This window comes from Pseudorasbora parva, chromosome 19, assembly GCF_024679245.1.
Source record: "Pseudorasbora parva isolate DD20220531a chromosome 19, ASM2467924v1, whole genome shotgun sequence".
Lineage (NCBI taxonomy): Eukaryota > Metazoa > Chordata > Actinopteri > Cypriniformes > Gobionidae > Pseudorasbora > Pseudorasbora parva.
Genome location: NC_090190.1, coordinates 10,227,543 through 10,246,781, shown reverse-complemented (window position 1 = coordinate 10,246,781; position 19,239 = coordinate 10,227,543). Strand labels below are relative to the sequence as shown.

Genomic DNA, 19,239 nt, shown 5'->3' with positions numbered 1-19,239 from the left:
CTAGCATATTAATCAATTTATTAACAAAAATAACTTTTGCCAGGTTGATCTTATATCTAAAGATATTTTAAATTCTAGATATTTAAATTCTATTCTCCATCTAATGTTACAAAATGAGTTGGCAGACAACACACAACGGTTAAAGGCAATTCTAACTTGTCTACTCCCTAACCTCAACTATGGCGGTTAGATCCCTTCCCAATCCCAGCACACGAGCAGATCCAGCAGATGGCACTGCAGATAAAGACAAACCAGCCCAGGCTTGTGCAATCTGGAAAATGTGACTCCCATCTTTTTGTACTAGTCAAAAGTTGTCCCAAACCATAGTATTTCCCCCCCATACTATGGAAGTCAATGGGAGTTTAGTTTCCCATTCTTGATTTTTTTTTTTTCAGCAGAAGAAATTAATGCAGGTTTGGAACAACTAGAGGGCGACTATCCCTTTAAAAAGGGCATATGCTTGAGTGCTGTGGTTTCCTAATACATAATTAGATTATGCATTAGAAATAGACTTCCCTATAAACAATTAGTCACACATTTGATTCTTCATATTACGGACTCCAGTGGATTGTGTCAGCAGGTGTAGAGATAGAAGTAAATAGGTCATTTCCCAACTTCCTGTGGATTTATACCATGTGACTGACTTAAATATTTCAAGAGTTTAGTCATCTTCCATCTGCACTATCACTCATCACATTAGAAATGTCACAGAGGCGCTGTTGCCTTTACATGCATGAGTCACTAATCAGCCAAAACCTTTCTGGACAGAAATCCTGGTGTGGAAAAGCTTTGTTGAGTCAAATGAGTCACATTTAGTTTGACTATTGAAAGTCCTACATTTGCTTATTGAAGAGATACACATCTTTTTGACCCCTTCTGAATAATTTTTATAGACTAGCAAATCAAAAGATTGAATTATTTCTTTCAGCTGCAGGTGACAATTTTCTCCTAATTACATTTCGCATTATCTTCCGCCATAATTTTGGATGTTATCTGGAAGGTGGCTGTAAAAATCAGTCATCACGTAGTGACTCATCAACCAAGAACAGTAAATAGCTAACATATTACAGAAAAAAAACACAATGAAAATAGGCCAGAATCAATTTCAATTCATTTATTTGTCTTAAAACCAAGATGAAGTGGGGGTGTTTTCAAAATGGGCACAATGATTAAAAATAAAATGAAATAACCCAGAGCCGACCAGTCTCCCGCCTCTCACTTCCTTCAGTGTCTGTGGGCTGAACAGTAGGGTGACGGATAAAGTGTACACATTATGTGTGCGTGTCACAGCCAGGTCAACAGTAAAGCTTTTTTACTGAGCAGCCAGCGAAGAGCAGCTATAGAAAGTGAGTACCTAACACAAGCCAAGTGTCCTCCTCTATTTGAATTTGGATGTAGGACGGTCCTAAGGGTGAGGGCTTTTCTAAGCTGGACTGAATATTGCACTCCCCAGAGATTACGAAAACGAGAAAATAACATGGCTCCATGAAAGAAAGAAAAGTGTCCTAACCCCACCCACACTCCTGACAAGATACTAATTATAGTGAATAAATACAGCTGACATATTTAAAAACCTAGGCTAACCCTAAATTAAAAGTGATTTCAAGGGGGCAATTGCTGCATTGGAAAGGAACTTCTTAATTTTGTTTTGTGCAAAAATATCATATGCCTACTTTAGAGTTGTTTCTGTAACAAAATTGGCTATTGTTTGTGAGGGGGGGAGAAGAAGAAATGATAAAAGGAACACGCCCAACAATAAAAGTCATAATAAAAATCGAACAATGACAGCATTTTACAACTGTAAATCTTTTCATGGTTCAAAGTACTCAATAACAAAATAAAAAGCCATCCCATGATTGTAAATTTGGGAAATCAGGGGAACTTGTGTATATTCTTGCCTGTGATTATTAACACTGGTTAACCAACCAGGTTACAGGCTCATCTGTGTGCTTTGACCCTTCGCATTGATACTGCTGGTGAATCCATAGATCAGCTTTCATTCATTACATCTCTGTGATCGATTAGCCATGATTCGTTTGATAAAAATCACCACAATTATAACCCACAGCTTGTGTTCCCCTCTACCCTGGTTGAAATTCCCACTGTTGTTTTGTATGAGTGACAGAATGACGCACTACTGGACACAGCAGTTGTGACCGTTGGCATCCTTGAACCGCAGACGCATCTTGGGTCTGTATTTTTCAAGGTAAAGAAGCTGTTTGGAGTTGAAGGCTCCACGTCTCTTCCTAAAATAATGAAAAACAAACAAAACAAAAAAAGTAAGCATGAGATCGCAGTTTTTAAATCTACTAAAGGCTGGTAAACACAACTCTTGGATGCCAAAAGTCAGAGCCAGTCTGCAGATACTCAACAGTTGGATTGACTTTTGCGGTAATAACACAAATGTGCTGTTCACGACGCAACACTAATGACTGAGAAAGGCGGCATGGTTTTGAGCGTGATATGCTGCGCAATGGCCAGACTTCAGTCCGGCGAATGTTTACAAAAGAAAAACGATTAAAAGCAGCAGAGCTTTCTGTGAACAGATTCGTCAGGGCTTTATGATTTGCCCAAAGCAAACTTCTTAGGTCAGCATGTACTGCCTTTGTACACATCATACTGGCAATTATATTCTGTTCTCACATATCACAACAGTAATTTACTGGCAAAGTTCCAAATTCTCATTGCAGAAATTTGATTTACTGTTACTTATGAAAAGGTCCTTTTCAAAAATGATCTTTAAATGGTAATTTACCAGTAAAGAGTGAATGTGTGAAATATCAAACATGTTCACATTTTAGAACATACTGTTTCCATCGGTCATGCACCTCCCAGCAATGAGGAGCATGTTTCTGTGCGAGTTTTTGTTCGGAATGACCTCGGAAAGTCTGGTAGTATCTGATCCTCAGTCGTTTAAATGGTGACAGATGGTTCTGTCACCATTTAAAAAGTTGTCAAGTGCATAATGCCTAATGTATTAAAGTGGCCTCAGATACTTAACAAGTTGTGTAGTGTACTCCAACCTTAAAGCAAAAGTTAGAAGGTCAAAATTAATGATCAATGACAAATCATCCAAGCTACTTACTGTCTTATAAACTGCACCGCATCTTCATACTTCATTCCACTCTCAATTAAGGCTAAAGCCACCAGCACAGGTGCTCTATGAAAACAAGACAAAACAGACTTTAATACAAATCCAACTACTCAAAAAATATACATTTTCAGGTCATGAATTTTGCACCTGCATCAACAACATTCAAATCAGATTGTACCATCTTTGGGAGCTCAAAAACAATGTGTGCTTGTGTTCACAGCGAAAACAGTATTCTGAGCTGCTTGTGTACGCAAAGAGGTCAAGAGCTGAGAAGGCAGTCTGTAGCTGAGTTCTCACACACACCCTTCCAACAAAAAAAAGAAGAGAAAAAAACCTGAATAAACAACAACAAAAAAACACTTCAACTTTTGGAAAGCAGCACAACCACAGGCTCGTTTTAAATGGTGCTGCTGTTTGTCCCTAAAAGAACTGGTGTAAACTGAGCTCAGGAAAATGAATGCGAGAGTAGAGTATAGTGTGCACGGTACTGACCACAATGTTGGTTACACCATACTGACACCAGCAGGTCACAGACGCTTAACTTCTTAAGTTAAGACTGGGTTTGCATGCGTGTGTGGGTTTATACAGAGGCGAGAAAGACTAAGTGCTAAATATGCAAAAGTTAGCAAGTGTGTAAAGAGAACACAAGTGGGTCTCACATGCACTTATTATACGACGATGTATTTGACTAGTCATGCGTTGATTAAGCAACTAATCAACTCATTCTTAATTAGATGTCCAGTTAAATTAGGAAGGTTTCAGGCTCACCACTTTTTTACATAAGACGCATTCAGACTGTCTAGTTGGACACTGCCCATCCCTAGTATGCAAAGAGTGGACCCAATACACGGTGTGAATGTTCCTAAGATTCTTTTATGTTTGTGATTTTGTTGGTGGTGTTGTATTTGGTTTGTATTTCTTTCTGCTTTCAACAAACAAAATGATTATTCTTATGGTTATATTGCAGTCACTTTTCTAGAAACTCATCGGCTAATCTTCAGAAAAATAAACAGTATAACATGCACTGTATTTACACTAGTTCAACAGTTTGTGATCAGTAAAATATTTTTATGCAAAAGAAATTAACACTTAATTGGCACGGATGCATTACATTTATTTAGAAGTAACAGTATAAATTAAAATACATATTTCTATTTCAAATAAATACCTTTGGGGGGAAAAATATCACAGATTTTCACTAAAATATTATGCAGCACTGTTTGCATTTATAATAATAAGAAATGTATTGAGAACCAAATCAGCATATCAAGATGAAATTCAACTTTGCCATCAAATAAATAAATGACATTTAAAAAAAAGAAAGACAGTTATTTTGAATTACAGGATTTTATAAAATTACCTTTAAAACATTTACTTTTCTGCATATTCAATATTACAGTCATCTGTTGAAGTCTTTTTTGACACAAGACATATGTCCTACTACCGGTACTAGAGCTAATGGAGGAGTGCTACTCTAAACTACAAATATTTTGAGAAGCAATTTAGCTGCGTTTCCATTGTCAGGACAGTGTGAGCCAGGGGTTTCATCGGGCCAGGCTTATAGCCTCACCCTGTAGCATTTCACCAACAAACGGACATATGATCAGAAAACTAATCAACATTTTTGTTGTTTACTTAAAGATTTAAAACCCAAGCATCAACGTTTTACCACAGTTTTACCATTATGAGTGATACATTTATCCTAATAAATTAATTTGTTGAGATTAAAAAATAATGGTAAATACCACTTTATTTCTTTGTATTCACAAAAGAAAGAGGACATGTGTTCGTTTCTGGTTATTGTAGTTACAGGACAGTTCATCAGATTTAGAAAGAACAATCACTTCTACATATTTTCCTGCAAAAACCTGAGCACCTATAGCACTCTACCCAGTGACGGTTATATCTTCAGTCAGAGAGAAGAAGAAGAAAAAAAAAAAAGTGTGTCCTAAAAAGCACTATTTCATGACATATATGAAGCTAATTATTGCCATCAGTCCGGTATAAAGGGACAAGACATAGGCCTACTGACTGAAAAATATTGTTATATACAGATTGTTGTGACATAAGTCTGATTTCTTCAAGCAGTCATATTTGCCATGTTTACTATAGTTAGCACAAAGTATTTTGCATGGCATTTAAATATTTCTCCCTTATACAGTGATCAGAATCCACATCGGATCACAAACAATTATTCAAACACTCGCTGCTGTCTGAAAGCAAGTTACTAGCTAAATTTATTTTAAAAAGTCGTTAAAGCTGGTATATGAAAATATACAACACGACAGGCCCTGGCACGCACTAGCACGCCCACTTTTGGCCCAAAAGTGGAAACACTCTATTGACAACATAAAAGACTGACCTGCCCAACCCTGCAACACAGTGAACGGCAACGCAGCATCCTGGCTCTTCTCGGAATTTAGTCTTCAGCAGGTTTAACCAATCATCTACAATCTGGGTGGGGGGTGGAGCTCCATCATCAAAGGGCCAGTCCTGCATCCATGAAGAAACAGAAACAAATAGCAGTTTAGAGTTTGACTTGTATACACTTCAGAGCGTAAGAGGGAACATTTCCAAGGTGAAACAGCTGAAGAACTTGAGATGTTTCACATTAGGCCTCGCAAAACTTGTCTGTTGAGCAAAGCATTGTGGGAGAGCAGAACGTTCTCATGAATTGTTTTTGGGCAGAAGGCCATAGAGATCTGGACTACTCCCAGCCAAACCCCACAACTAGTGAGAAAGGCCTGCGAGGAGAGAGATATGCCGAGACAAAGGAGGAGAGGACGGATAGACCTGGGAGAATAAGATATAATGTGAAGCTGGAAAAATGTGATCAATAAGAAGAGCCGGCAAGAGGAGTGGAGAGGACAGAGGAGTTCGGGGCTAGATGTATCGGGTTCACTGAAATGACGCAGAAATCTAATGTCATCCTAAGGGAGTATGGTGGTTTTCTGGTAAATCCATTTGCATCACTAAACACAGCTTTGTAAAGCATTAATTATCAGCAGTTTTATGTAGTTATCTAGGTCTGCTTTCCATTTCCTTTTTGAATATCCCAAGATCTGAAGCGTGTGAGAAGATCTGGTGCTTGGGAATGTTAAAGAGAAAGGGTGTGTGGGCGAAAATGACAGATAATGGAAACAGACCGGCTGGCAGTTCTGTGTCAGTGCAGCTGTCTGGGCCGCTGTGCTCCTGCTGACCCATAGACAGCTTCAGCTTCTCTTACTTTCTATGCTTATTTTACATGCAATTTCTTGTTCCCAATTAAACCTTGTTTTTTGATTCAGCTATTCCCCATCAAATTGGAGTGAACCACTTTCAAAGAAAAATGGATGAGGTGAACAGTATTTAACAGCAGGGATGTACATTTTTTCTCGGGTATTGGGTTACAAATGCAGTAAGACAGATGCCATATATCTCACACACATTATGCTGACTTACCACCCTACCGTGACTGTAGAGTTTAAACTGCTCTGTACCTTCTCTTTAAGGAAGTAAGGATATTGTTTCCCTTCTAACACCTTTCCTTCCTTATTTTCAAAATTATCAAATACATAAATCGGGCAGGGGTGAAATTTCCTCTTTTACAGGAGACATGTTTGGCTTGACTTAATCCTCAGATATAGTTAGTGGAGATAGAGCTGCTTTTTAAAACATTTGTAGCTGTCAAAATACCTTCTTTTGATCAACCTAGCATGCAAAGTACGGGTGATCAGAGATGGTAGATAAACTGGGAGTGCTATCTTGGCTTTTCCAGCAGGGTCAGAAGAAGATAATGTCAAGTATAAATAAAGATTCAACATGCAAAGCAAGATTTTTTTCAAAGGCCACCAAGAATGTGGTTTTATTACACACACCCGCATACAGCACTTGTTAGTGACATCAGTACGACTCTGGGTGAAACGACCTACATGATCTTAAGAGGGAGAGGAGCATGTGAGGCTCGCCCTTTTAAGAAGAGATCACAGAAAAGACCATTGCAAACAGGACAAAGCAATCAACGCAATCCATGTTTCAGTTAAAGCGGCACTGAAATTGCTCTGGTTACAGTTAATTTAATTTCTTTTGGCAGTGTAATTAAGTCAATCTAATGAATAATTACACAATTATAAAACTCATGACAAATAGGATGTACCTGGTAATTCATTGTTGTACATTAGATATCAATTAACCCTTACTGCTAACTATATTCAATAGTGACCCATTAACGAATTCGCTGTTAAAGACAACTACTGCATATTTTCACTATGCTAAATAAAATACCAAGGTATTACAGCAGAAATGATTTCTAATTTTATGGGAAAGTTTGTAAGAAGGTTAAACTTCATGTTGAATTTGGCTGAAATCGAGTGCTTTCTACACACCTCTTAAGAGAAGAAAACTAAGAGAAGAGAGAGAACAACTTTATGCAGCTCTCACTAATACTACCATTCAAAAGTTTTGGGTCGTAAGATTTTTTTTTTTTTTTTTTTTAAGTTTTACCAAGGCTGCATTTATTTGATAAAAAAAAAACACAGTAACAGTAATATTGTGAGACATTTTAAGTAACAGTTTTCCTGTGCTTTTTCAGAAATCCTTCTAATATCCCGCTTTGGAGCTATACATTTTTTAAAATTATTATCTGTCTTATAGTTGTGCTACTTATTTTTTATGGATTTTTTCTTCTTCAGGTTTCTTTTATAAATACGAAGTTCAAAAGAACAGCATTCATTTTAAACAGACATATGTTGTTACATTACTAACATCTTTACTGATTTGATAAACAAAATGCATACTTGCTGATTTGATAAACAAAATGCATACTTGCTGAATTTCCTTTTTTAAATCGTATGGATCCCAAACGTTTGCAGTGTATATGGGCTCAATATAGCACAATAAACATTAATTAACAGGGCTCAACAATAAGGATGGCCAAATGCTATTGTAAGAGTTTAGGGCCAGTTGAAGCAACTTTTAGTTGTCGTTTAGTGAATTACTACTGGTAATGTAGCATAGGCATACATGTGCCTTTTTTATCAACCAGAGGCAGCTGATCCTGCAGAAAAGCACTGTCATTCAGTGTTCAAAATGAGCACCTTTTCCTTTCTTTATCCTTTTAAACAAGGTTCTTCAAATCTTCAATTAAATTTACTCACCAGGACCTGGATGCCCTCCTTCTCCACTGGTGCCTTGTCATAGGTGGCTTCACATACTCTCACCAGAGTGTTCACCTCAAACTTCTTCAGCTCCTAAAGAGGGAAACAGAGTGGAATCTGTAAGATAATCGGGCTTCCCTTTTCATGACAAACTTATTCACAAAAGGAGGATTCAGACAGCTCCCTCACCTCAGTGAACTTGTTGAGAGTGGAGTTGGTGGGGTTGTGTGTGATGAGGAATCTCATGCAGTCATAGGAAATCTCAACAGCGGCAGGGCGGTTCATGTTGGCAAGACGTCTTTAAAACAATTACAATGAAGTACTTATAACTCCTGTTCCTTTGTTTCTTAAAAAAAATCTTTGGCTCAGATCTCAGCAGTATTAAAAAATAAATACAGACAAAAAAAAATATTGGGTGCAATGGTGGGTGGACACTAGACTACTAGAAGTACAAACAAAAGCCAAAAGGATGGTGATCTAGTCCACGGATGTTCAAAGGATGTATAAAAAAAGGGATGAGAAACTTGAAAGGAAAACTAAAGAAAAAGGGACTATCCTTCAGTCATCCAATTGAGACAATTGAGATTACCCCATTCAGGAGAGGAGTTTATGATTGGCTAGGGAGAAAATGCTGTAGGAAGGAAGTGAGGTGGGCGTGCTCGAGGACTACACAGGATCCCAAAAGGGTATAGAAGAGACAGACTGGACCCAGTGTGATGGCTGTCAGGGAGGCTTCTGGGTAGCGTAGTCCCTCGGGCGGCTAACAATTCACTTGTCCACAAAGGTGAGGTGCTGAGCCTGGCAGAACTCTCCGCAGACGGTCACAAACGCCATATATGTGTGATCCGAATCAACACGGAAACACTGGAGAGAGGGAGAAAGAGGACACAGTGAGTGCAGAAAGAGACCTCTTCAGTTGAACAATCATTTAGACATCCTTTAAATCCTTATGAACATCTTAAGTGTAGTACTGCTCAGCTCTGACTGATGATTCACCCTTGCTGCTGCGCAACTCTCTGAGAAAGGCAATTTGAAGCTGAAAGGTGATAACAGCAAGTCTAGGACATCAAGACACCTACTTCCTGATATGGCATGGAGCACAATGTCCTGTTTCATGCAAATGGCAGGTTCTTCTCTAAATGCAGTCTCTCTCAAATCAAAAGTAGTGCACATAGGGGAAAAAAACACATTGGTAGAGCGAAAGAGCAAGACTGACATGAATAAAGGCACAAAAAGGACAATACAGAGAGGACTTGTTCCTGAGTTTCTGAAAACTCAAAAGGCAGTTGCAAGGATTAAAGTCAGGCAAAGCTTCAAACAGCCTCAACTGTTTCACAGTCCCACGCTTCTCTCCTCGACTCGCCACCCCATCCACAATAAAAGGACACCCATCAAAGTAACCAAGTCATCTTGGCTCCCTGATCTGCAACAGATTGAATAACCACATTAAGAAAAAAAAACTGCACACACAATGAGAGTCTTCATGATGCGAGACTTGGACATGTCGAGACAGACACGATTTCAAAAAAGGAACGTCAGAAGACTTGGACTGTCAACAAGTTGCAATTCTCAGAAGGAAAGAGGCAGTCTCAAATGCTATATCAAACAGATGAGGCTAAATAGATGGCACAAAAAAGAAAGTGGCCTCTTCAAAAGAGAAAAAGAGCAAGATTAGGAATGTGATTATCCTATCAAAAGAGGAGCAGAGCTAAAAGGTTACTCAGGACTAGAACACCACAAGTGCTTTTTTATTTAAAACCTTCTCCAGGGGCCAGATGGTAAGCCAGTGGTTCAGACAGGATAATTGAGCTGCTCAAGGAAACAACCACACAAAGGCATAGGACAGGACAGGTGGAAAGAGATGGCTATTGTGAAATTGAGATGCTGCATTGCAAACTAGAATGATAATAAAATCTTAGTTGCTCGGATTAAAACTACTTGTGTGCGTCATGTTACCACATCTGTGTAGGGTTAGGGATCGTAAGAAAAATTATAAATTAGTGTTGCATGATATACCGGTACTAGAGAAGCATCGCGATACCATGCTATTACAAACGGTACAATATGGAATTTTATTAGTACCGGTACTTTAAGGAGGACAGCGCTAATATAAGCTGTATTTCTTAATTTGCATCGATGTGTGACAACAGGTGTCAGGATGTGTGTGCAGAGCTCTGCTTTCACCGTTCACTAAACATTGGAAGCAGAAGAGTTAAATATATACACGTGCATGACAAAAAGCAACAGAAATATGCACGCATGAGAAAAAGCGCGGTGCTGGAAGGGCTCGTGCTGCCGGACTCTGATCTAAAGTACGCAACGCCTTCTTTTGCAGATTATTTTTTGGGTTTGAATGGTGAAATATATGTAAAAATGCACGGTCTGGCGAGTATTCAGGTAAACACAGTGGGATATGTCTTTAGTGAATGTATACAATTGAGGTAACTGGATTAGTGCAGGTCTTCAGCCAGACCTAATATTCTGTGATTAATGTAAATCAAACAACATTGAAAAATAGAAAACCACATGATTGGCTAAATGACTAAAACATATTTATTAACAATCAGTATATAGTTCAATTATAGAATGAAGACTAAGAAGTTTTATCTTTGATTATTTAATTTCTTTCTTGACTTGCTACTGTTAAATAGACCAAATGTAGCTGAAAAATAAAGCACTGTTTTAGTCATATAGTTTGTAATTTGCATTTTTTGCTTATTTTTAAAAAGAAATATACAAATAAAACTATAATTATAAAATGACATTTAATAATATTAAATTACTCGTATCATGAAATAAGATTGTGGTCATCACAACCTGTTCAGAAGTGAAAGGTTAGTGATTGATATCTCTGCAAAGATCTTCACACTGCCATGTAGTTATTATAGTAATAAGAGGAGGGAATGGTCAGATACCAGGGCAGGAACATGCTGCCCAAGTGAATTTTTAGTAAAAGAAAATAAAACAATGAATAATAAGTTCTGTTATCATATTCAATTACTTTTAGTTGTTTTTTTTTTTTTGACCATGGTATCGATTTAGTATCTAATTGAGGTATTTTAGTCTGGTATCGTATCATAAAAAAAGTCATAATTTTGGTATTGTGACAACACTATTATTATTATTATTAAAAAAATGCACAATACTAGGGTTGCGTATCCTAATTTCAATTCCAATAATAAGATTAAAGAAGATTAAAAGAAGAAGAAAAGATTCACATTTTTTTGCAAAACATTTCATTGCAGCTGAATATCATTAACAAATCAACAGGCTAGAAAGTTTGATTATGTTTAAAAAAAACACAGAGATTGTTCATTTGGTGAGATTGTTCATTTGGTTAAAAAAAAAACACAGCATACCATACAACTAGCCTAATAACATTGGCTGGAATCCCTTTAAGACCTGACACAAATGGATCCAAAATACTGTTCCTGTCACACATTCCTTCCTGAACGGTTTACAACTGTTTACGTTAATAGTCATCAAGATGGGCATTGTGATATTATTTTTGAGTGTATTTGACCATTAATTTGCTGGGAAAAGGAGTTAATTTTTGCACTTGTATGTCAGAGGCGGCTTTATTACTGTATGTGTGTGCACTTTAGATGTCAGCACGAAATCTGCAGGAATGAGTAGAATTGTGTGCAATTAACTGCAATCCCACGCAAAATTCACACCCGTCAAACCAACACAATTTAACCGGAGTAAATGATAGAAGGTGGGTGCGTGTCAACTTGCTGTCAGTCGGAGAGGAAAACCAGAAAGCGCAGCTGATATTAGTGTATGTGTGCTGATACTGTAGAAAGGAGTATTGGTATCGTTTCAGATCTTTCAGTATCGATTGATATCGAAATATCAATATTTTTGACAACACTATTCAACATGAGAATTTATTCAAATTAATTAACCCAGCCCTAGAATTCAGTGCTGTGCATTGCTAATAGGATCTCCAAAAATGCATACAAATGCAAAGCAAAAACAATGCCAATAGAAAGCTCTATGAGAAGCAATGCAATCAGGGATGCAGTATGTGAAATGCCGTTCCTATGAAGGCTCTACTTCCTCCTGCTCTACTTTAACCAGGAACTCACGCAAATCATACAACCGCATTTGCAAGCCACTCCTGTAATTGCTACTACCAGAACAGATGGGGAAGAAATGAGGGTAAAGTAACAGTGAGACAGGAAGTGACAGAGAGAAAAGGGTAGAGGAAAAAAAGAAAATTCTCAATACAGATCACAAGGATCTTTGTTTCTTTTAAGTCACTAGGTAGTCACAAAACAAGCAATAATATACTACTCACAATCTTCTCTCACAAGACACATCTAGCATTTAGAAGTCACACGTTTAAACTAGGCAGAACTGGAACTGTCCGGTAAGACATTCGGTTTCTCTTTAACACCGGAGGCGAGCCAGTGTGAAGCCTCTGCTGTGTCACACGTACACCCTGCTCAGTTCCCCTGCCGCTTATACAAACACACACACTTCAGCTGCCCTGTGCATGAACGAACCGAGTAGTGGAAAAAAGGAAGACTTCTCAGAAATGACAGTTTCATGTTGCCCACTGTTTTGTGAAATACTGCTCCTTGTTATCTAGATGAGAGGTCACTGGGTACAGAGCTCTGTCTGTCTCTCTCCATTTGCTCTCTTCCATGAGCCCTCTTTCCCTCTATCTGAACCCTCTTTCCCTCAACCCTACGCAGCTGGGAAAGTTTGAAAGGCCATACGTCTGCTCTTGTCATAATCTAGGAGCGTAGTGTACATAGTGATAATGAGCGCTCTATCTGGGAACACAGAAGCCCAAACAGGTGATAGAGGCGGTTTTGACTTTTACGTAGTGCGACTGAGCATATCCCATACTGTAAAAGCAGTAGTTGAAATGAATCGTTGCATTGCAATATGGACATGGACGATTCTGCGTGGATGCAGGAATAGACCATAATCGATTATAGCCTACCGACGTTTGTCTGACATCCTTCATCACATATAAGCTTCTCGTGCGCGCGAGGCTGCATGCATTCAAGCGTTATATTGTAACTTAAGTATAGCCTACTACTTGACAGTTTGATGCGCTTTCATTATTTATTAGGGCTGCAACCTTGCAAATGACACTTCACACACTCACACCACACATCCATTTTCTCGTGGAAACGAGACAAATCAGGTTACTTTTGATATGAAAAATACAGCTCTTAAATTCTGTCAAGTTTTTTACCCAATATAAACAATAAATACCGTTTTACGGCGCTTGTAAATGTGATGTGACAGAATGATGTAACGCCTCCGTTTAAGTGGCACATGAACTGATCATCTCTTACTCTTTACCATAGACCGTAAAAAAAAATGGACGACTCGACATCATCCGTTTCCGCTTGGCAGATTTGAAGCTTTTAGGCGGCCTGCACGGCGCGGACATCTTGGGACCGAGTCCGCGCAGTAGCGATTTCGGGACCGGAGTTGCGCAGTAGAGCGCAGGAAAAAGAGCAGGAAGTACAGTCGCGATATCAAAAGCCCGCCCACACTCTCGCAGATGCAGAACAATTAATTATGTTGGTGTGAAATAAACAGTTATGGAAATGTAGAAATTAAAGCTAAAGCACCAATCTGCTCCCAAAAATTTCGAAAAAAGTCCGTTAGTGCCTCAGTGACAACTTCACTCAGAGAAGCCGTCAGTCTCAGCTGTCAATCATGACATCACACCCCCCGTTTTTATAGCATCAAATAACTAACTCAAACTAAACTTATTTTTAAAACGAACACCTGAAATGAAATCATTGTGATGATACCTGCCTTCAATGACATAAACTAACTTTGGGGAAAAACTTTTGAAGTGTAATTTTATTTAGTTTGCCTCGCGTCCATTAGAAAACACAGAGGGGCGGCTATACTGGGACCGGTCACCGGGGGTCGATCGAGGCGCGAAAGCTTCAGTAAATGAGAGGGAGACTGCAGGCTTGCTCTTTACTAATAGTTAACAGTAAATAAATACGACTGGACATTAGAAGATATGTTGAAAGATGCAGTGCAACTTGCCAAAAGGAATGTTGGATACATAAATCGATCAATCAGTGTTTTTCCAGCTGCACAAAGAGGTCAATAGAACAGCTGGAGAACAATGTCTCGTAACTTTACATTTACCTCAGAAAAGTAATTTAGGCCCAATCCAATTCTATTTTATACCCATTCGCCTACCCCTAGTGGTGATTTAATGTTCCCCTAAGAAATGAGACACCACAACTACACCATTACGCATCATCAAACCAACTTTCTTTCATTAGTGTCCTGTAACATCTAACCAGTATGAACAGCAGAAAAAAAGTGTAGTTATGGGATGATTACTGGTTTCACGATAAACCATGATATGACCTGCCGCTTATTGATATAGTTTAAAATTGAAGTATCGTGTTTGATTATCACAATTTTTAAAACTTGCAGATAATCCTATCCAGCCAGCATCAGTCAATGGGTGCGTTTACATGCACGTTCTTAAGCCGATTATGCCCAATAAGCCAACAACGAACATGGTCATGTAAACGCGGTAACCCGTTTTCTTTGATCGGAGTAAGGTCATAAACGGCGTAAACATAAACCGGTCGGAACAGGTAGTTTTTTGCCTCTTACCTCAATTTCGCGCTGCATGTAATCACATTAACCTGCTTTCTGTCGGCTTATTGAAGTGCGCATGTGTGATAGGTAACAAAAACGCAAACTTACAGCAGATTTAAACGCATCCAGACAGAGCGAGCTAGCATTTTGCATGAAATAAGGACATATATCATATACGCAGAAAATGTAAAGATGTGTTATTCTCATCACATGCAGCAGAAGTAGAAGAGGTTCAGTCAAAACGCTTCATAACTGCATAGGGGTTAATATGAGCCGTAAATCTCCCACTGACACGGCACACGCTTTATTTAACATCACAACTGATGTAAAATTTGAAAAACTCAAGAGTCAGATATACGGACATTATTATTTTTGACGGCACTACAAGGGAATAACGCGGTTTATAAATAGTCCTGTAAACGTGGTTTACTTGCATTGTCCATTTACTGGTTTGCATGTAAACGGGGAAAACTGGTTATTTCAATAAGCTGATTTTTTGGAGTTATCAGCTTACTGGTGTGCATGTAAACGCACCCATTGTTGTTTTTTGAAGTAGAGAAGATATGTCAGAAGAGATTGAGGCTCGTGAGATTGTTCAGCCTTCTAAAAGGACCAAATCTGACGTGTGGTCAGAACGTGTCATGAACTGGCTTTTTAAAAAAAAAAATGTATACTGTTGTCTGAGGTCAACTAATGATGTTTGTGTGTATTTTGTATTTTCTACAATTGTTTTGAGGCTCTCTCCAAAACGCTGGGTTTTGATGGGCGTGCAGCACTGGAGACTTGGAAGTAAACGCCCATGGCTAGGATTGGAGAACATTTGCATATTGAATGCACTTCAGCTTCTGTCATATCATATATGCCCATATCAGTTTAGTTCACATGAGGGAGGGATTGTTTTGAAAGTGGCAACCGGAATGATTCAAGTACATCTTTATCAAACAAACACAATGATTCATTTCTCATCCACCCGCGATTGATTGGACTATTATTTTTGTATTACATAGCCTGCACGATTCGATATAAGCGCAAACCATGCGCACACGTGGGCATCCTTCAAATGTCATGTCAGGAGAGAGAGAGAGAATAGCAGAACAAGAAAGGAATATTACGAGATTCATCGGCATGCTGACAGGCTTCCGTTTTGGTAGCTTTTTGAGCCCTGGCCCTGGGATGTTTATTGCTGCTGGCTAGAGTGATCCGATGAGTCGGTGGGCGGGGCTACTGAACTACACGTGCTTATTATTCTGTAGAGGCTGTTTCTTGGCAGTCAACGACGTCAAGATGTGACAATCGTTTTCTGGGCCTGGTGTCTAAAAGCTTTTCTTTGACTAACAAGGACGCTTTCAGCTCTGAAATTTACAGGATAATCTTATATTACTATGACCTTTTATATATCAAAAGCTTAAGGGAAAGTGGATCACCCCTTTAATCGAAGATGGTCACCCTGTCTGCAGAACATGCAAAAAGAAAGTTGTTGCAATAGGGGGAAACGCTTCAAATCTGCCGAGCCTTACCCGTTTATAAATCCATTTTGTACAGACATGATAATCACAAGAAGTCATAGTAATTATAATATTGCAATAACAGAGCTCTTTGCAATGTAATACAAATGAGTCAGTTGTTGCCTTGGTAATGCAAGATTTTATGGTTTACAGACATCACTCAAATAGCACATTTAGTAAGCTACGTAGAAACTGGCAGCCAGACAACACAAGTGATCGATCCCGAGTGGCAACATCACTACATGGCACGCAGTCTGTGCATTCAGGGAAACTCATACCCCTTCGTTTGTAGTGTGATTCCAAAAAAATAATTTGAAGGGCTATATGGTCTTACCCATACCGCTTCAGCCAAAAGAGAATCCAGATCCCTTCACGTGAGAAGCACCAAACGAAGGGGTTGGGGAAAGGGTAGAAATGCGATTAGGCCTCATCTAGTTAGTTGGCAAGAGAAATTTGCTAAAGAACGTTGCTAAATAGGTGCACTATTTTACATATTTTTTATATTTTTACTCCTATCATTAAAATATTATAATGTTTTTATAATAAAAAAACATTATATTTAATTTGAGTTGTTAATTTAAAGCTTTAAAAGTAATAATACTAGCTGACAAGGAGACCAGTGACGAGTCAAACCCTTAAAGAGCTGGAGTGAGAATCTGTAAACAAATTATTGAATGAATTCTATAGGGATTTAGCAGTACTACGAAATGCTTTCGGAGGAATTTAGCAGTTGCAGGAAAGTGTGACTCGTGTTGTGATATAAACACTGGTGCAATAGAGGTCTAATGAATGTGAATGTGTACATATATAACTTAACCTAATTTTTGTGGTTTTTCAAATAGGGGCTAAAAGCAGCATCTGAAAACATGCTAACCTTGCCAGAAATGTCTGTATGCTCCTCAGCCAGAGAAACAGATTACAGGGCTTTCGAATGGCTAATATGCCAACAGCAAAACAATGATCCTTCTCAGATCCCTCAGATTTGGGTAACAAATCCAGATGGGACACTGAGGCTGTGTTTTCATCCTCCATGATAAATCCAGTCAGAAACCTGCTCGAGCTATGGGCCAAAGGGTTTGTGTGCAGATGCATTGCACAGCATGTCAAAACACACAGAAGTAGGACAAGACTAAAGCAACAGACTGACTCACTCATTAGGAGAATTGACAAAATGTGAATATAGAGTAATACCTACTCAACATTAACGCTGGTCAATTGTTAAATACACCTCTTTTTTTTCCTAGAGTTCTGTCTTAACTACTGACCTAAAGCTTGACCTGTATCAGAGTCAGCTGCAAGGCCTTACCCTCTCCTTCACAACTGTTGGGGAATGAGTCTGAGAGCACAGGCCTTGGGTTGAGGGACAGAGACAGCGATGCAGAGAAAACCAGAGATAAGAGCTGTGCCAGCTCACGCTCTGCTCAAACCTCTGGCTATAATCACACAAGTTAAAAGCAATTGCATGAGACATTTATTTCCAGTAGAAATAATTGTCACTGATCGATTCAATGCAAATGTTAAAATATACATTAATATTTCAAATTAATTATTTCAAAGAATCCAATTTTGTTTTTATTCCACAAAAATGTTCATCTCTTTTAAGAATTGATAAATGTTTAAAGCACTAAATCAGCATATTAGAATGGTTTCTTAAATAAAATGTTCATTTTAAAATTATTAAATTACTAAACGTTACTTTAAAATGTACAAATGTCCCATTACAACTTTTTTACTGTTTTTGTTCAAATAAATGTAACCTTGGTGAGCATTAAAAAACCTCATAAAAAACCTTATGAAATATTATTCTTTCCGTTAGCACAGAGAGTATTTTTTAACTGAAAGTATGCCATCAATACAGTGTTAACCTAATTGGCAGAAACATATGTACTCCACCCTGCTGAGAGCAAACATCCACCCATGCATTGACAATTCACAGAAAAACTCCCCCAACAGCACTGACGCATGCCATTCCCACCCCAAAAACACAGAACGGATGTATGAGTACAAGAAAAAAATGTTCCTCAGGTGAGCGGGATTCTTTAGAGATTTGCTACTTCAGTCTGCTTGAAATTACTGAATCTGTGAATCCTGCATGACAACAGAGTTTAAGTTAAGTGTTGATTACATGCTGCATTTTACCACAAAAGTGCAAAGGCTTCACAGGCACCACTGTAACACACTCTCTACTCCTTTTTCACTACAAAGTATGCAATGTATACAAAGCAGGGAGGAAGCGAAACGTGAGGATACACCTGTTCAGATCTGCCTGACTTCTTGAAAAGACAATGCTGGAAGCCACGTGAGATAGTGCAGCGGCAACTAAAAACACAAGAGCAAACGCATGAATGCTCCAACTAGATAAGAAAAGATAAGCCCAAGGAATGATTTGAGGCCATTAAGCAAATACCACACACAGTAAACTTTGCACCAGCTCCACAAAGGTTCGTATGCAGTCACGCAGGTTTCCACAGGCCATGCCACAAGCAATCATATAACAGCTCCCACGATGCTTTAATTAAAATGGTATGGAGTATGATTAAAAAAGCAAGTTGGATCAAGTTGGGCAACCACAAATGCAGAATGCACACCTGAAAAAGGAGGTAAACATTCCTTTACCGATTACTGTAATAAGCACCATTGCTTCTGCATTCAACACCACAGTTTCACAGTTTTGTTTTCTGCATTCCAGGACATCCCAGAAGAAAAGGTGAGTTTGTTGACACTCTTGTGAGATCAAAAAAAGAGGTTTGGTTGGGCAGGTGTAACTATTGCTGGCACTGCCATAGAGTTTCACACTGTGGTTAACAAGAGCAGTAAACACAATGTTGTTCAGCTGATAACATACAGGTGAGCAATACAATGAATATTTACAACAATGGGGGGTCCAAATAGGATGTAC

At 38.6% G+C, this 19,239-nt stretch overlaps 1 protein-coding gene across 1 annotated transcript in view; it reads right to left on the bottom strand.

The window, feature by feature from the left end:
- Positions 1–1,099: 1,099 nt before the first annotated feature.
- ptp4a2b (protein tyrosine phosphatase 4A2b) overlaps positions 1,100–19,239 on the bottom strand; it is a 29,970-nt gene continuing 11,830 nt past the window's right edge. The window contains exons 2-7 of the mRNA XM_067425300.1: positions 8,819–9,093; positions 8,419–8,527; positions 8,230–8,322; positions 5,457–5,587; positions 3,086–3,160; positions 1,100–2,246 (exon numbers count right to left, since the gene is read on the bottom strand). Coding sequence (XP_067281401.1) covers positions 2,135–2,246; positions 3,086–3,160; positions 5,457–5,587; positions 8,230–8,322; positions 8,419–8,527; positions 8,819–8,823 — 525 coding nt within the window. The 5' untranslated portion in view covers positions 8,824–9,093 and the 3' untranslated portion in view covers positions 1,100–2,134. The remainder of the gene's footprint in view (positions 2,247–3,085; positions 3,161–5,456; positions 5,588–8,229; positions 8,323–8,418; positions 8,528–8,818; positions 9,094–19,239) is intronic.